The 12,942-nt window shown below is 46.5% G+C and overlaps 1 protein-coding gene across 1 annotated transcript; it reads right to left on the bottom strand.

The window, feature by feature from the left end:
* Positions 9,845–12,204, bottom strand: LOC109820516 (L-type lectin-domain containing receptor kinase S.4-like). The gene has a single exon (XM_020386671.1). The coding sequence runs from the start codon at positions 12,167–12,169 to the stop codon at positions 10,160–10,162; it is 2,010 nt and encodes a 669-aa protein (XP_020242260.1). The 5' UTR covers positions 12,170–12,204; the 3' UTR covers positions 9,845–10,159.

Below are 12,942 nucleotides of genomic sequence, written 5' to 3'. Positions count from 1 at the left end.
AATTCCAGTCCAAATGGGAAGGACCATTCGTAGTAGAGACAGTCTACTCGAACGGCAAGTATCTGAAGAAGTACTACCCCTAGTTCTCCTTCACCAACTCCCATGAGTGCACGAGTTTAAACTGGCCCTCACACCCTCCAAATGGAATAAGAGGTAAAACTATTCCTATGCTCCAATTTCTCAAACCGCTCAGTACAGGCGGATCGCTCAAATTAGGCGGGTCGTTCAATACAGGCGGAACGCCCAAATCAGGCGAATCGTTCAGATCAAGCGGATCACTCAGATCAGACGAATCGCCCACATCAAGCAGGCCTATCAGTCTAGGCGAAATTCACTTTACCAGCTAAACACCCTGTCTTGGCGAATCTCTCAAAACAGGCGAGAATAGCATCTCAGGTGGGCGGCATCAAACACCCACTTGGTCAAACCTTCAAATAGTTAGGACCAGAACCGAAATCACTTACCAATCCTCCTCTAAAGGATGGTGGATCCTCAAAGTCGTTCCAATCACGACAGTCTCTGTCACGTTAACATTAAACCTCTGACAAAATCACTCACCAATCCTCTTCTAAAGGATGGTGGGTCCTCAAAGTCGCTCTAATCACGACAGTTCCTGTCACGTTAACATCAAACCTCTGACACAATCCACTTACCAATCCTCTTCAAAAGGATGGTAGGTCCCCACAGTTGCTCCAATCGCGACAAGACACCATCAAGTTAATGATCACCTCTGATGATTGGCGCCGTTATTCCTACGAATAGCACAACCTAAGCAATAGCCTACCACGCGACGTGCTATTACTCCTGTCAATAGTCACACCCTACGTCCCTGAACTATTTGACATATTCCAGATATTCTAACATTCCTTTATAATAGCTGACGGGTAGAGTCTACCACGCGATGGCTCCTACCACAATCTATTGTCGCATTCCCAAATGACGACAATTGTCGAAGGAGGTTCGGCAGACGACTTGTCTATCGGTTCCCCAAGCAACAACTCGTCGAGAGGTGAGTCGAAGCTGAGTGCTTCAGTTGGCCGCAGAAGCGAACGGTTGTTCGTTGCTGCAAGCCAAGCGTTACTCTCTTGAGCCCATTAGATCCGCAACGCGAAAATCGGAATTAACCCGATCCCACGTTGCGAGCAACAGAGAACAGAACAAGAGCCTAAGACGACTAAGTCCAAAACAGAATGGTCAGAGGTCTCGCCAGGTTCAACTCAAATGTCAAACGGCACAGACAAAGAAAAAAAAAAGAAAGATGTGCATGCAAAGTTAAGCAAAACAAGCAAAAAAAAAGGCCACAACGGGCCAAAGTTTACACAAGTTTTCAATTTAGTTGTGGTGCCTGAGGCACCGACTAAATTAACAAAACGACAAAAAAGGCAGAGGGGACTTAAGCAGCAGCATTACAGGAATTTCAGCAGGCTAAAAGAGCCAATCTTGGCCTTGAGCGCAGCACGATCCGCCTCACGCCGGATCCTCGCCTTCTCCTTTTGCTCCTGCTGCCGCCTGGCTAAGTCCGCCTGGCTGTCTTCCTCCTCCTGGCGAAGGAGTTGGAGCTCCCGGTCCACCGTCCCGACAGCCTCGATCAGCCTCCTCGCCTCACGCCCACGCTCCTGAAGCTTTGCCTCGCCGCGAAGAGAGCCAGCATCCTCGAAGAAAGCCCGGTCTAGGTAAGCGTTCATCCGGTCCAGTACCGCTTGGTGTCGCTTTCGCAGACGTCTGAGCTCGGCCTCCTTTGCCCGGATCCGCTTCGCTCGCGCCTCACGCTTGAGCAGGAGATACAGTGGAAGGGGCGGTGGCACGTCGGAGGGATCGTCATGGGCCAGTTCCTCGAGGCGGTACATCCACCCCTCAACGCGCTCAAGCTCCCGCTCACATCGCCGTGTGAGCGAGGCATCACCCGCACGGCGGACCGCCTCTAGACCCGCTTCCACGAGAGGAAGCGCATCATAATATCGCCCGTCGCCCACGCTGACCGAGAGGGCGATCCCATGCACCAGACCCATTTTCTCCTAGCAGATTTTTCTCGAAGAAGTAAGAACTCTGCTGAAGAGAGGCGAGTGCTGATACATATTCGAAAAGAAATCAACGGCCCAGATTACCCCCCGACATTTCGAGGTGCCGCGTCGAGGTGGGAAGCGGGTCGGTCGAAAAATCTCAAACCTGAACCAAAATCGACGGTTATATCTGACGGTTGGGTTCGAAAACCACGGCCACGATTCAAACGGGGAGCACGAAGCTTACGTCAGAACGCGACGTGACAGAACCACGCCATCTTAACTGGAAAGCACGAAGCCCACTAGCGGACGTGTGGCTCACCCACGTCGAACCAAGTTTCGCCCGAATGGAAAGGTCTCGCCTGCGAAAATTCGACCCGAATCCGCGAGTCGAACAGAATTTCACCTCCAGAGCCTAACTTCGCCTGAACAGCTCATTCGCTCATAGAGATAAACGACAAGTAACACGACTTGTCCCAAATTTTAAAACACCAAAGAGATGACCTAACCTAAAACCATGCCTCGAACGGCTAAGGTTGAGAGTAGAAATCTTAGCATCAAGTCTAAGAGAAACTACTCGACAACTCATCATACTGAGGGGAATAGTATGGCTAGCCCGATTCAAACGGTAATCGGTAAAGGCACGTCAAACCCGTTGATAGCTGAGGGTTTGCTAAAAATCCTAAAAGAAACCAAGTGCGTTAACTTCGCCAAAAATCTTCTTCATTCAAAGTATTCCAGACCACACGCAAGCAGGTTTAGGTCTGAAAACTTTGAAGGGGGTCTTGTAGACGGTAAAAAAATATCTCTGTGAGCCTACGGGAAAATCGCCTGTAAGAAGTCGCTTGCACAATTCCCTAGCGCCTGAGCCGCATGGTCGTCAAATGTGCTCGGCTCCAGATCCGCCTGAATGATCGGCTCGCCTGCACGAGTTGAGATCAATCGGAATAGTGGAAATTCGTCTTTCACACAACTCGCCTGCCCGAGTCCAAAGTCGAATCCGCCTGCAAACCTCAAGGCCGCCAGTACAACTGGGTATCCACTACCCCACGTGCTGAGATGGGCCTCTCCCTCCTCTCTCGACCCAAAGAGAGAGGGCACAGTACCCCAAGACCGCCAAGCGGCCGCTCACAGCACACACAGTACGAAGGACTGTGCAGGTGTCGAGTCAACCTAAACAGTCATAAATGCGACTCACATCGGCTATCTGAGTCGGGAGACGAATTCGCCGGCGTTCGGCGAACTGTCCAAACCCACTCGAGTACCAGGAACACGCTTTCCCGCCTCTCCTGACCTGAAGAGAGAAGGCACGACACTCCAGGCCCGCCGAACAAGCCGCCTACAGTACGAGTGAGCAGACAGGTGTCAAAACAGCCTGCGAGAGGACGAGAGCCGCCGGCGCTCGGTGGTTGGTCAGATCCACGCAAGCATCTGACAGCCGTTGTCACGCATACGAGGAGGGGCTTTCCCACTCTTACGAAACGTGATGCAGAGCACAGCTCTTCGAATGACCGCTGGCGGTACGAATGAACAGCAGGACGTCTCTGAACAACGTATGGTCACATCCCATGATTCAAGGAGTGGTCAAGCTGTCCTTCTTCCATTTAAAAGCCCCTTCCAGCACACTGGTGGGGAGGTCGAAAAAACTTGGAGAAAGCATTCGAGACCAATCTGTTAGGAGATCCTTGCATTCCAGCACCACTGCCTAGTTCCGAGCTCCGATCGCCGGCGAACTAAGCAGACTCGAACTCTTTCGACCCGAGCTTCTACTGAGTACTGAAGCTCTCCAGCAACCTCGATCGAACGGTCCAAGGGAAGCAGACTCGACACGAGCATCGAGCGAAGCGTCCTATAGCCACCTAAAGTCCCCACACAAAACAAAGAGGGCATTCCCTCTGCTTCTGTTGTAAACATTTAATTATTAGTTTGTAATAAGCTTTCTTATTAATACAAACGAAACTCCCAGTTTTCGGGAAATCAAATTTTCACCCTACATGGACTACACGGAGATATTTTTCCCTGTTGTGAAACTCACAACCATTAGAGTAGTGTTGAGTTTGGTGGCTGCAGAAGACCTCTTTCTTGAGCAGTTAGATGTGAACTGCCTTTCTTCATGGTGACTTGGATGAAGAAATCTACATGAAGCAGCCTGTTGGCTTCATTGAAGAAGGAAAGGAAGAGATGGTGTGCAAGCTCAAAAAGAGCTTATATGGTTTGAAACAGGCTCCGATACAGTGGTATAAGAAGTTTGATAACTTCATGCAGAGCAATGGCTACAGAAGAAGTAATTCGGATCATTGCTGTTATTTCAAAAGGTTCGAGTCCAGCTTTATTATTTTGTTATTATATGTTAATGACATGTTGGTAGCAGGACCGTGTTTAGAAGAGATAAACAGTTTGAAGAGGCAGCTAGCAAAGGAATTTGCAATGAAGGATCTGGGTGCAGCGAAGCAGATTCTAGGGATGCGAATCAGTAGGGATGAAGCTGAAGGGACATTGAGATTGAGCCAAGCTGAATACATTGAGAAGGTACTTCAGAGGTTCAACATGCAGAATGCTAAAGTTGTTAGCACACCCCTTGGAAGTCAGTTCAAGTTATCTGAGGAGCAATCGCCTAAGACAGATGCAGATAGAGAGCATATGAGCAAGGTGCCATATTCTTCGGCCATTGGGAGTCTCATGTACGCGATGGTTTGCACGAGGCCGGACATCGCCCATGCAGTGGGAGTTGTGAGCAGATTTGCAAGCAATCCAGGAAAGCAGCATTGGGAGGCCGTAAAGTGAATAATGCGGTACTTGAGGGGAACAACGAACAAGCCACTATGTTTTAGGAGGAAAGAATTGGTGCTGCAGGGATACGTGGATGCGGACTTCGCCGGTGATCATGATACGAGGCGAAGCACCACGGGGTATGTTTATACCTTAGCGTCGACAGCAGTGAGCTGGGTCTCACGTCTGCAGAAGATTGTGACTTTGTCTACAACCGAGGCTGAGTATGTCGCGGTGACTGAAGCAAGCAAGGAGATGATCTGGTTGAACGGGTGCTTGGAAGAGTTGGATCTGAAGCAAGGGAGAGGAGTTCTTTATTGTGATAGCCAGAGCGCTATACATCTTGCCAAGAATCCAGTATATCATGCCAGAACGAAGCACATCGACGTTAAATACCATTTTATACGCTCGCTGATCGAGGACGGAAAGTTGCACTTAATGAAGATTTTGGGGAGTCAAAATCCGGCGGACATGTTGACGAAGGCAGTCACCATTGAGAAACTGGAGTTGTGTGTCGAGTCGACCTGAACAGTCATAAATGCGACTCACATCAGCTATCTAAGTCGGGAGGCGAATCAGCCGACGTTCGACGAACTGTCCAAACCCACTCGAGTACCAGGAACACGCTTTCCCGCCTCTCCTGACCTGAAGAGAGAAGGCACGGCACTCCAGGCCCGCCGAACAAGCCGCCTACAGTACGAGTGAGCAGACAGGTGACAAAACAGCCTGTACCCTCATAAATACGGCTCATCTCAGTTGTCTAAGCGAGAGGACGAGAGCCGCCGGCGCTCGGTGGTTGGGCAGATCCACGCAAGCATCTGACAGCCGTTGTCACGCATACGAGGAGGGGCTTTCCCACTCCTACGAAACGTGATGCAGAGCACAGCTCTTCGAATGACCGCTGGCGGTACGAATGAACAGCAGGACGTCTCTGAACAACGTATGGTCACATCCCATGATTCAAGGAGTGGTCAAGCTGTCCTTCTTCCATTTAAAAGCCCCTTCCAGCACACTGGTGGGGAGGTCGAAAAAACTTGGAGAAAGCATTCGAGACCAATCTGTTAGGAGATCCTTGCATTCCAGCACCACTGCCTAGTTCCGAGCTCCGATCGCCGGCGAACTAAGCAGACTCGAACTCTTTCGACCCGAGCTTCTACTGAGTACTGAAGCTCTCCAGCAACCTCGATCGAACGGTCCAAGGGAAGCAGACTCGACACGAGCATCGAGCGAAGCGTCCTATAGCCACCTAAAGTCCCCACACAAAACAAAGAGGGCATTCCCTCTGCTTCTGTTGTAAACATTTAATTATTAGTTTGTAATAAGCTTTCTTATTAATACAAACGAAACTCCCAGTTTTCGGGAAATCAAATTTTCACCCTACATGGACTACACGGAGATATTTTTCCCTGTTGTGAAACTCACAACCATTAGAGTAGTGTTGAGTTTGGTGGCTGCAAAAGACCTCTTTCTTGAGCAATTAGATGTGAAGACTGTCTTTCTTCATGGTGACTTGGATGAAGAAATCTACATGAAGCAGCCTGTTGGCTTCATTGAAGAAGGAAAGGAAGAGATGGTGTGCAAGCTCAAAAAGAGCTTATATGGTTTGAAACAGGCTCCGATACAGTGGTATAAGAAGTTTGATAACTTCATGCAGAGCAATGGCTACAGAAGAAGTAATTCGGATCATTGCTGTTATTTCAAAAGGTTCGAGTCCAGCTTTATTATTTTGTTATTATATGTTAATGACATGTTGGTAGCAGGACCATGTTTAGAGGAGATAAACAGTTTGAAGAAGCAGCTAGCAAAGGAGTTTGCAATGAAAGATCTGGGTGCAGCGAAGCATATTCTAGGGATGCGAATCAGTAGGGATGAAGCTGAAGGGACATTGAGATTGAGCCAAGCTGAATACATTGAGAAGATACTTTAGAGGTTCAACATGCAGAATGCTAAAGTTGTTAGCACACCCCTTGGAAGTCAGTTCAAGCTATCTGAGGAGCAATCGCCTAAGACAGATGCAAATAGAGAGCATATGAGTAGGGTGCCATATTCTTCGGCCATTGGGAGTCTCATGTACGCGATGGTTTGCACGAGGCCGGATATCGCCCATGCAGTAGGAGTTGTGAGCAGATTTGCAAGCAATCCAGGGAAGCAGCATTGGGAGACCGTGAAGTGGATAATGCGGTACTTGAGAGGGACAACGAACAAGCCATTATGTTTCAGGAGGAAGGAGTTGGTGCTGCAGGGATATGTGGATGCGGACTTCGCCGGTGATCATGATACGAGGCGAAGCACCACAGGGTATGTTTATACCTTAGCGTCGACAGCAGTGAGTTGGGTCTCACGTCTGCAGAAGATTGTAACTTTATCTACAACTGAGGCTGAGTATGTCGCGGTGACTGAAGCAAGCAAGGAGATGATATGGTTGAACGGGTGCTTGGAAGAGTTGGATCTGAAACAAGGGAGAGGAGTTCTTTATTGTGATAGCCAGAGCGCTCTACATCTTGCTAAGAATCCAGTATATCATGCCAGAACGAAGCACATCGACGTTAAATACCATGTTATACGCTCGCTAGTTGAAGACGGAAAGTTACATTTGATAAAGATTTTGGGGAGTCAAAATCCGGCGGATATGATGACGAAGACAGTCACCATTGAGAAACTGGAGTTGTGCGCAACTTCAGTTGGTCTTTCACGAGTAGAAGACGAAGGCGGAGCCACACTACAAGGATCAGCGAGATCGCCGGGATATTGATGATTGAAGAATGGATTTTTCAAGTAGGAGAAGATGCTTGCGAAGAAGACAGAGTTCGGGAGAGCTCATTGATGGTGGTTTGATCTCCAAGTGGGAGATTGTTGGTCGTAAGAGTGGAGACCCAAACCTAGAATCAAAATCAACAATAGCATAAAAATTCAAGACAGGCCATGGGTGTGGTCTGCTCCACACCAGGGTGTGGCAGAGTCTGCCCTGTCTGCCATGGGTGTAGTCTGCGCCACACCAGGGTGTGGCAGAGTCTGCCCTGTCTGTCATGGGTGTGGTCTGCGCCACACCAGGGTGTGGCAGACTCGTTTTAGAATCCTAATCTGTTTGGGATTGTGTTTTGTTATAAATAGAAACACGTCTCTTTAGAGTTTAAGCTGTCTGCCATGGGTGTAGTCTGCGCCACACCAGGGTGTGGCAGAGTCTGCCCTGTCTGTCATGGGTGTGGTCTGCGCCACACCAGGGTGTGGCAGACTCGTTTTAGAATCCTAATCTGTTTGGGATTGTGTTTTGTTATAAATAGAAACACGTCTCTTTAGAGTTTAAGAGAGAAAAAGAGCACGAAAAAAAGAGGGTTTTGAGGGCTCTTTGAGGTTAGAAATCTTAGAGAGAGAGGGGCCAATTGCAAGCATTGTAATCTTCTTTAAGTAATCAAAGAATTGTGTGGCGTGGCTCCCGAGGACGTAGGCACGTTGCCGAACCTCGTTAAATCTGGTGTGTTCTTTCTTGTTTACTTTCCTACAAGTTTTTATTTTTGATTTGTGGTGAATTTCCTTCTTTCTCAACTCTCAAACACAAGATCCGGAAGGATACGGATTTGATTTGATTATTTTGAATCCCAAACAGGTATCACGATGTTTATACTGATACTGACATGATCACCATCGATATCTTGAAAGGCTGTGTCCTGAACCGTACCAAACTTGACAGCAAAAATGTGATTGGAGACATTTTCATTGGTTGTTTTATTTAGGACACCCAGATAATGGCAGCATTCAGCTCCGGGAAGTGAATTTGAAGGGGCAATTGCAAAAGTGAAGCCATGGCCTCCACTTCCGAGTGTGACCATTTCAAAAACAAATGTGGTACTAAAAGAGTGAGTTTGTTTAGTTAGAGTTTGGCTATTGAGCATATGGAATGGGGGGGGAGAAGAAGGCTTGCCCGATAACTTTCCCTGGGTTGGTAAGAACGCCATTGGATGCGATTCTGGCCACTCCGTTCAAGTTTAGAATATGGGAAGTGTTAAATAGCAGGTTTTTAATCTGTTTTGGTAACAGGTTATTAGGATTCCTAATCTGTTTTTTTTTTTTTTTTTTAGAATTCCTAGTTTGTTTTGGTTTTAGGTTTTCTATATATATGGAACGCCTTAGAAGAGATTAGAATCATCAAAAAGAAGAGAGTTATAATCAGAGATTAGAGAGACTTTTTGAGCATTGTGAGAGGGAGATATTGTGAGCAAGTTGAGAGCTTTGATTGAGGGTTAGTTTGTGAGTTTTGTGAGATTGTAACCCTTTGTACTCTCCTTGATTTAGTGAAATCTCCTCATCCTCTCCCCGTGGACGTAGGAAAATTGCGGAACCATGTATATCTCGGTGTTTGTGATTGATCTGTTGTATTTCAGTTTTGGATTATGCTCATGTGTGATTGGTTATTCTTCTCCCGTGCTTACGACTTGTTTGGTGAGCGAGCACGTTTCCGCATAGGCACGTGACAGGAGCTCCTTGGAAGCCTTTTGAAGATGAAATTGTTTCGTTGCAGAGCAAGCAGAAAAGGGAAAGAGCAAGAAGAAGCATGCGTACACAGTGAAAAAGAACGAGAAGGGATCCATGACATCCCCCCACCCCCCCCCCCCACCCACCCAATCTTTAATGTACTAATATAACAGAAGCTTTTGATTTTCAATATTCTGAATCTGCAGTTATATGTAGGTTTATGATCATTATTCTATGAAGGAGGTTGGCTTGATTTGTGAACTAAGTCAATGAGTTTCTGAAAGTATTTCTGGACTTGGTCCATAATCATGAACTGACGCATATAATGGGGAAGAAGTATTCTCGCTGAACGTAGATGCCATACTCTTTCTCGTCGTGTGAGCATCTAGATTGTTGACTGCCTTGTTCAAGCGCCTTGAATATGAAGAAGGCAAATCAAATTTGATATTCTTTCCTTTTAACATATTTAGTTTTTATGTTAAATCAGATTAGATTATTATTTCACCTGTTACACCTACCCATTTGTGCAATCCCTGTGGAAAATCGTAAGAAGAGTAAGAAAAAAAATGAAATACACAAGAAATATACTAAGCAACCTGCTTTCAAAAAGATACGGGCACTAAAGAAAAACTCTATTCCTATGGATGAAATTCGTAAGGAATAATAGTTTCTCCATAGCGGTTGCTCGAAGTACATTACTGGCAACAAATCGAGCTCTGCAACCCCCGTCGAGTCTTAAAGGTGAGATGCTCACCTTTGGGGATGACCATATAGAGGTAAAGTCCTCTTAGAGGGGTACGGTAAAAATAAAAAATATTTCTTACAGAGTATTAAAACGCTAAAGCGCATGCAAGACCTAGCCATGTAGCACAACTTACAATATTTCCTACAATACCCAACATCACCAATTGAAACTCCTATCACCTGCCTCCCTTAAGCGAGCTAGTAGAGAGCATACCCCGAGAAGACTGGTTAGAACCTGATACAAAATCCCATGTATCAGCTTCTGAGAAAACAAGCTCACCGTCATCTGTGATTTTCTCATGTCCGTTGAGATACTGAATCACCTGTCTCATCGTCGGCCTCGCTTGCGGATCAGACTGAGAGCAAAGAAGTCCGAGCTTCAGCGCTAGCTCCACCTCCTCCCTGACATAAGATTCCCCTAATCTGGAATCAAGAACGATTATCAACATATTCTGCAGCCAGCATTGCCTCACTCGGTCCAACAGAAGAACCTCCGTCGGAGGTGCAGTTGGCTCAATTGGCCTCCTGCCACAAACCACTTCGAGCACCAAGGCTCCGTAGGCATAGACATCAGTGTTCGTCGAGGCTTTTCCTGTCCGCGACAGTTCAGGCGCGAGGTACCCTACAGTACCCACAACACGGGTTGTATGAGGATTTGACCCGTGCTCATAGAGCCTGGCAAGTCCGAAGTCCCCAAGTTTTGCCTTCATCTCCGAGTCTAGTAACACATTGCTGGCCTTGATGTCTCTGTGGACAATCACTTGCCCCCATTCTTCGTGCAGGTAAAGAAGCCCAAAGGCGATGTCTTTGATGATCTTGAATCGCTGGTTCCAGCTCAAAAGCCCCGTCTTTTCATTATTGAAGAGGAAAGTGTCAAGACTGCCGTTAAGCATGTACTCGTATACAAGAATAAGGTCTTGATCACGCTTGCACCATCCTTGCAGCTGAACTAAGTTCCGGTGTCTGAGTTGTCCCAAACTGGCAATTTCAGCTACAAATTCCTTTACTCCTTGCCTAGAACTGTTTGAGATCCTCTTTATCGCCACTTCTTCTCCGGTGACAGGCATAACACCTTTATATACTTGGCCAAAGCCACCGGAGCCAAGAATCTGCGTCTCTTTGAACCCTTTTGTTGCCCTGTAGAGATCCTTATATGGAAATCTATGAGGGTAGTCTAGCTCCCAATCTTCTAAAGTCTCAGCCAATCTAGACCTTTTATGCAAGTACATGAGAATTAAAAGCACAATCACTAAAAGGACGAGCGTGCCAATCGAAGATGCTAGTCCAATCTTGAGTCCCAAGATCTTAGAACCTTGTGAATTATCTGATTGCAGTGCTTCAGGGGGTAGAGGTAAATGTGAACCATCGAGGAAAGGTGCTACTCCGTTGATCTTGAAGCTCCATCCTAAGATATAATGCGAGCTTGTAAGCTTTCCTGTCGAAGCAGTAAATCCTACGTACATTGATTCCTTTAAAATTAGGGCGAGATCGACTGCTTTCGATATGAGGGGCTTGCGTGGCTTGTCGACAGGAACAGGAGCAATGGTAACCTTGAGATTTTTACTAACACCATCGTAGTCGATCCAGGCTTGGACCGGAGCGCCACTCCCTAGCTCCACAGGTTCCTTCTTTGATGTATTCGCATAGTATGCAGCGGGTTCTGACGCGTTCGATATAAGGCTGTTTATGTCGATACCAACGTGATTATCGTCGATATCTCGAAGCTCTGTGAGGCTCTGAACCGTGTCGAACTCGACAGCCAAGACATGATTGGAGAAATTTCCGTTAGTTTTGTTGCCCAAGAGACCCAAATACTGGCAGCATCCACCACCGGGAAGTGTTTTCGAGGGGGATATTGCGAAAGTGAAGCCGTGGCCTCCGCCGCTTCCGACCGTGACGATGTCAAACACGAATGTGGTACTAAAAGAGACCGTCTGCTGAGTTGAAATGTGATTGGTGAGCATTTGAAATGGGGAGGAGAAGAAAGCTTGCCCCACATCTCGCTTTGTGTCGTTGGTGAGTTGAAGAACGCCGTTGGGTGTGATTCTGGCATCGCCGGTTAAGGTAATTAAATTGGAGGCTCCTTGGAAGCCATTGAAGATGAAATTGTTAGTTGTAGGGAGGGCAGAAGAGGCAAAGAGGATGATGAAGCATGTATACGTGAAGATATGAGAAGAGGGAGCCATGGTTCTTAGGAGAGTTGAACGCTTTTCTGTTAGTGAGGCTACCACCGTAGCTCTAGCAGAGCTTTGCCTGGCAGGCGTTAAATATTGGGGGGTTGAGATCTTTATTTATTTATTTATTTATTTATTTTCATTTTTTCCTGAATATTTGGACCCGTGATTTATGATCATAAATTACTTCAGGTGGCTCGACTTTCTCATGTTATTTGTGGCTCTATGCTCCACACGTGTACACAACAACAGGAGGCTGGCTGATGTACAAGGTAAATTATATGGCGATGGTCCCGTTAAAAAATGTCCGTCGTCTTGAGATGTTTTGGTATATAAAGACAGACACACGAGTTCGTGGCATTACCATCTCCCCCATAACTTCATCACACCAGTCAATCTTAATTTTGTTTTTGCAATTTGTTCTATTGTCATTGTTGTTGCAATTTTAATGTATTGAACGTGACACACTTTCTTTCGATTTTAGTTTATATCAAGATGTTTGGGTCAAAAGTTGATGTTTTCATTGCTTTGAATCTTTACAACTTTAATCGTTATAATAAATTCAAATAAGAAAGAAAAAGTCGATCTTTTCATAAGATCTCCTTATACAATGAAAATAAAATAAAATACAACTCTTGTCAAATAGCACAACAGTAATTTATCTCCTGTTGTTTGCGTGGGAACTTCGCCTATGCCGAGGATGTTGATATCCGTAGACGACCACGGATCAGATCCGGTTGTCGAAAAATTAACATAGCTCCTACTTTACTAAGGAAGTATTCGCT

This window comes from Asparagus officinalis, chromosome 8 (assembly GCF_001876935.1).
Source record: "Asparagus officinalis chromosome 8, Aspof.V1, whole genome shotgun sequence".
Taxonomy (NCBI): Eukaryota; Viridiplantae; Streptophyta; class Magnoliopsida; order Asparagales; family Asparagaceae; genus Asparagus; species Asparagus officinalis.
The sequence above is the reverse complement of the archived record's forward strand: the minus strand, read 5'-3'. Positions and strand labels throughout refer to the sequence as shown.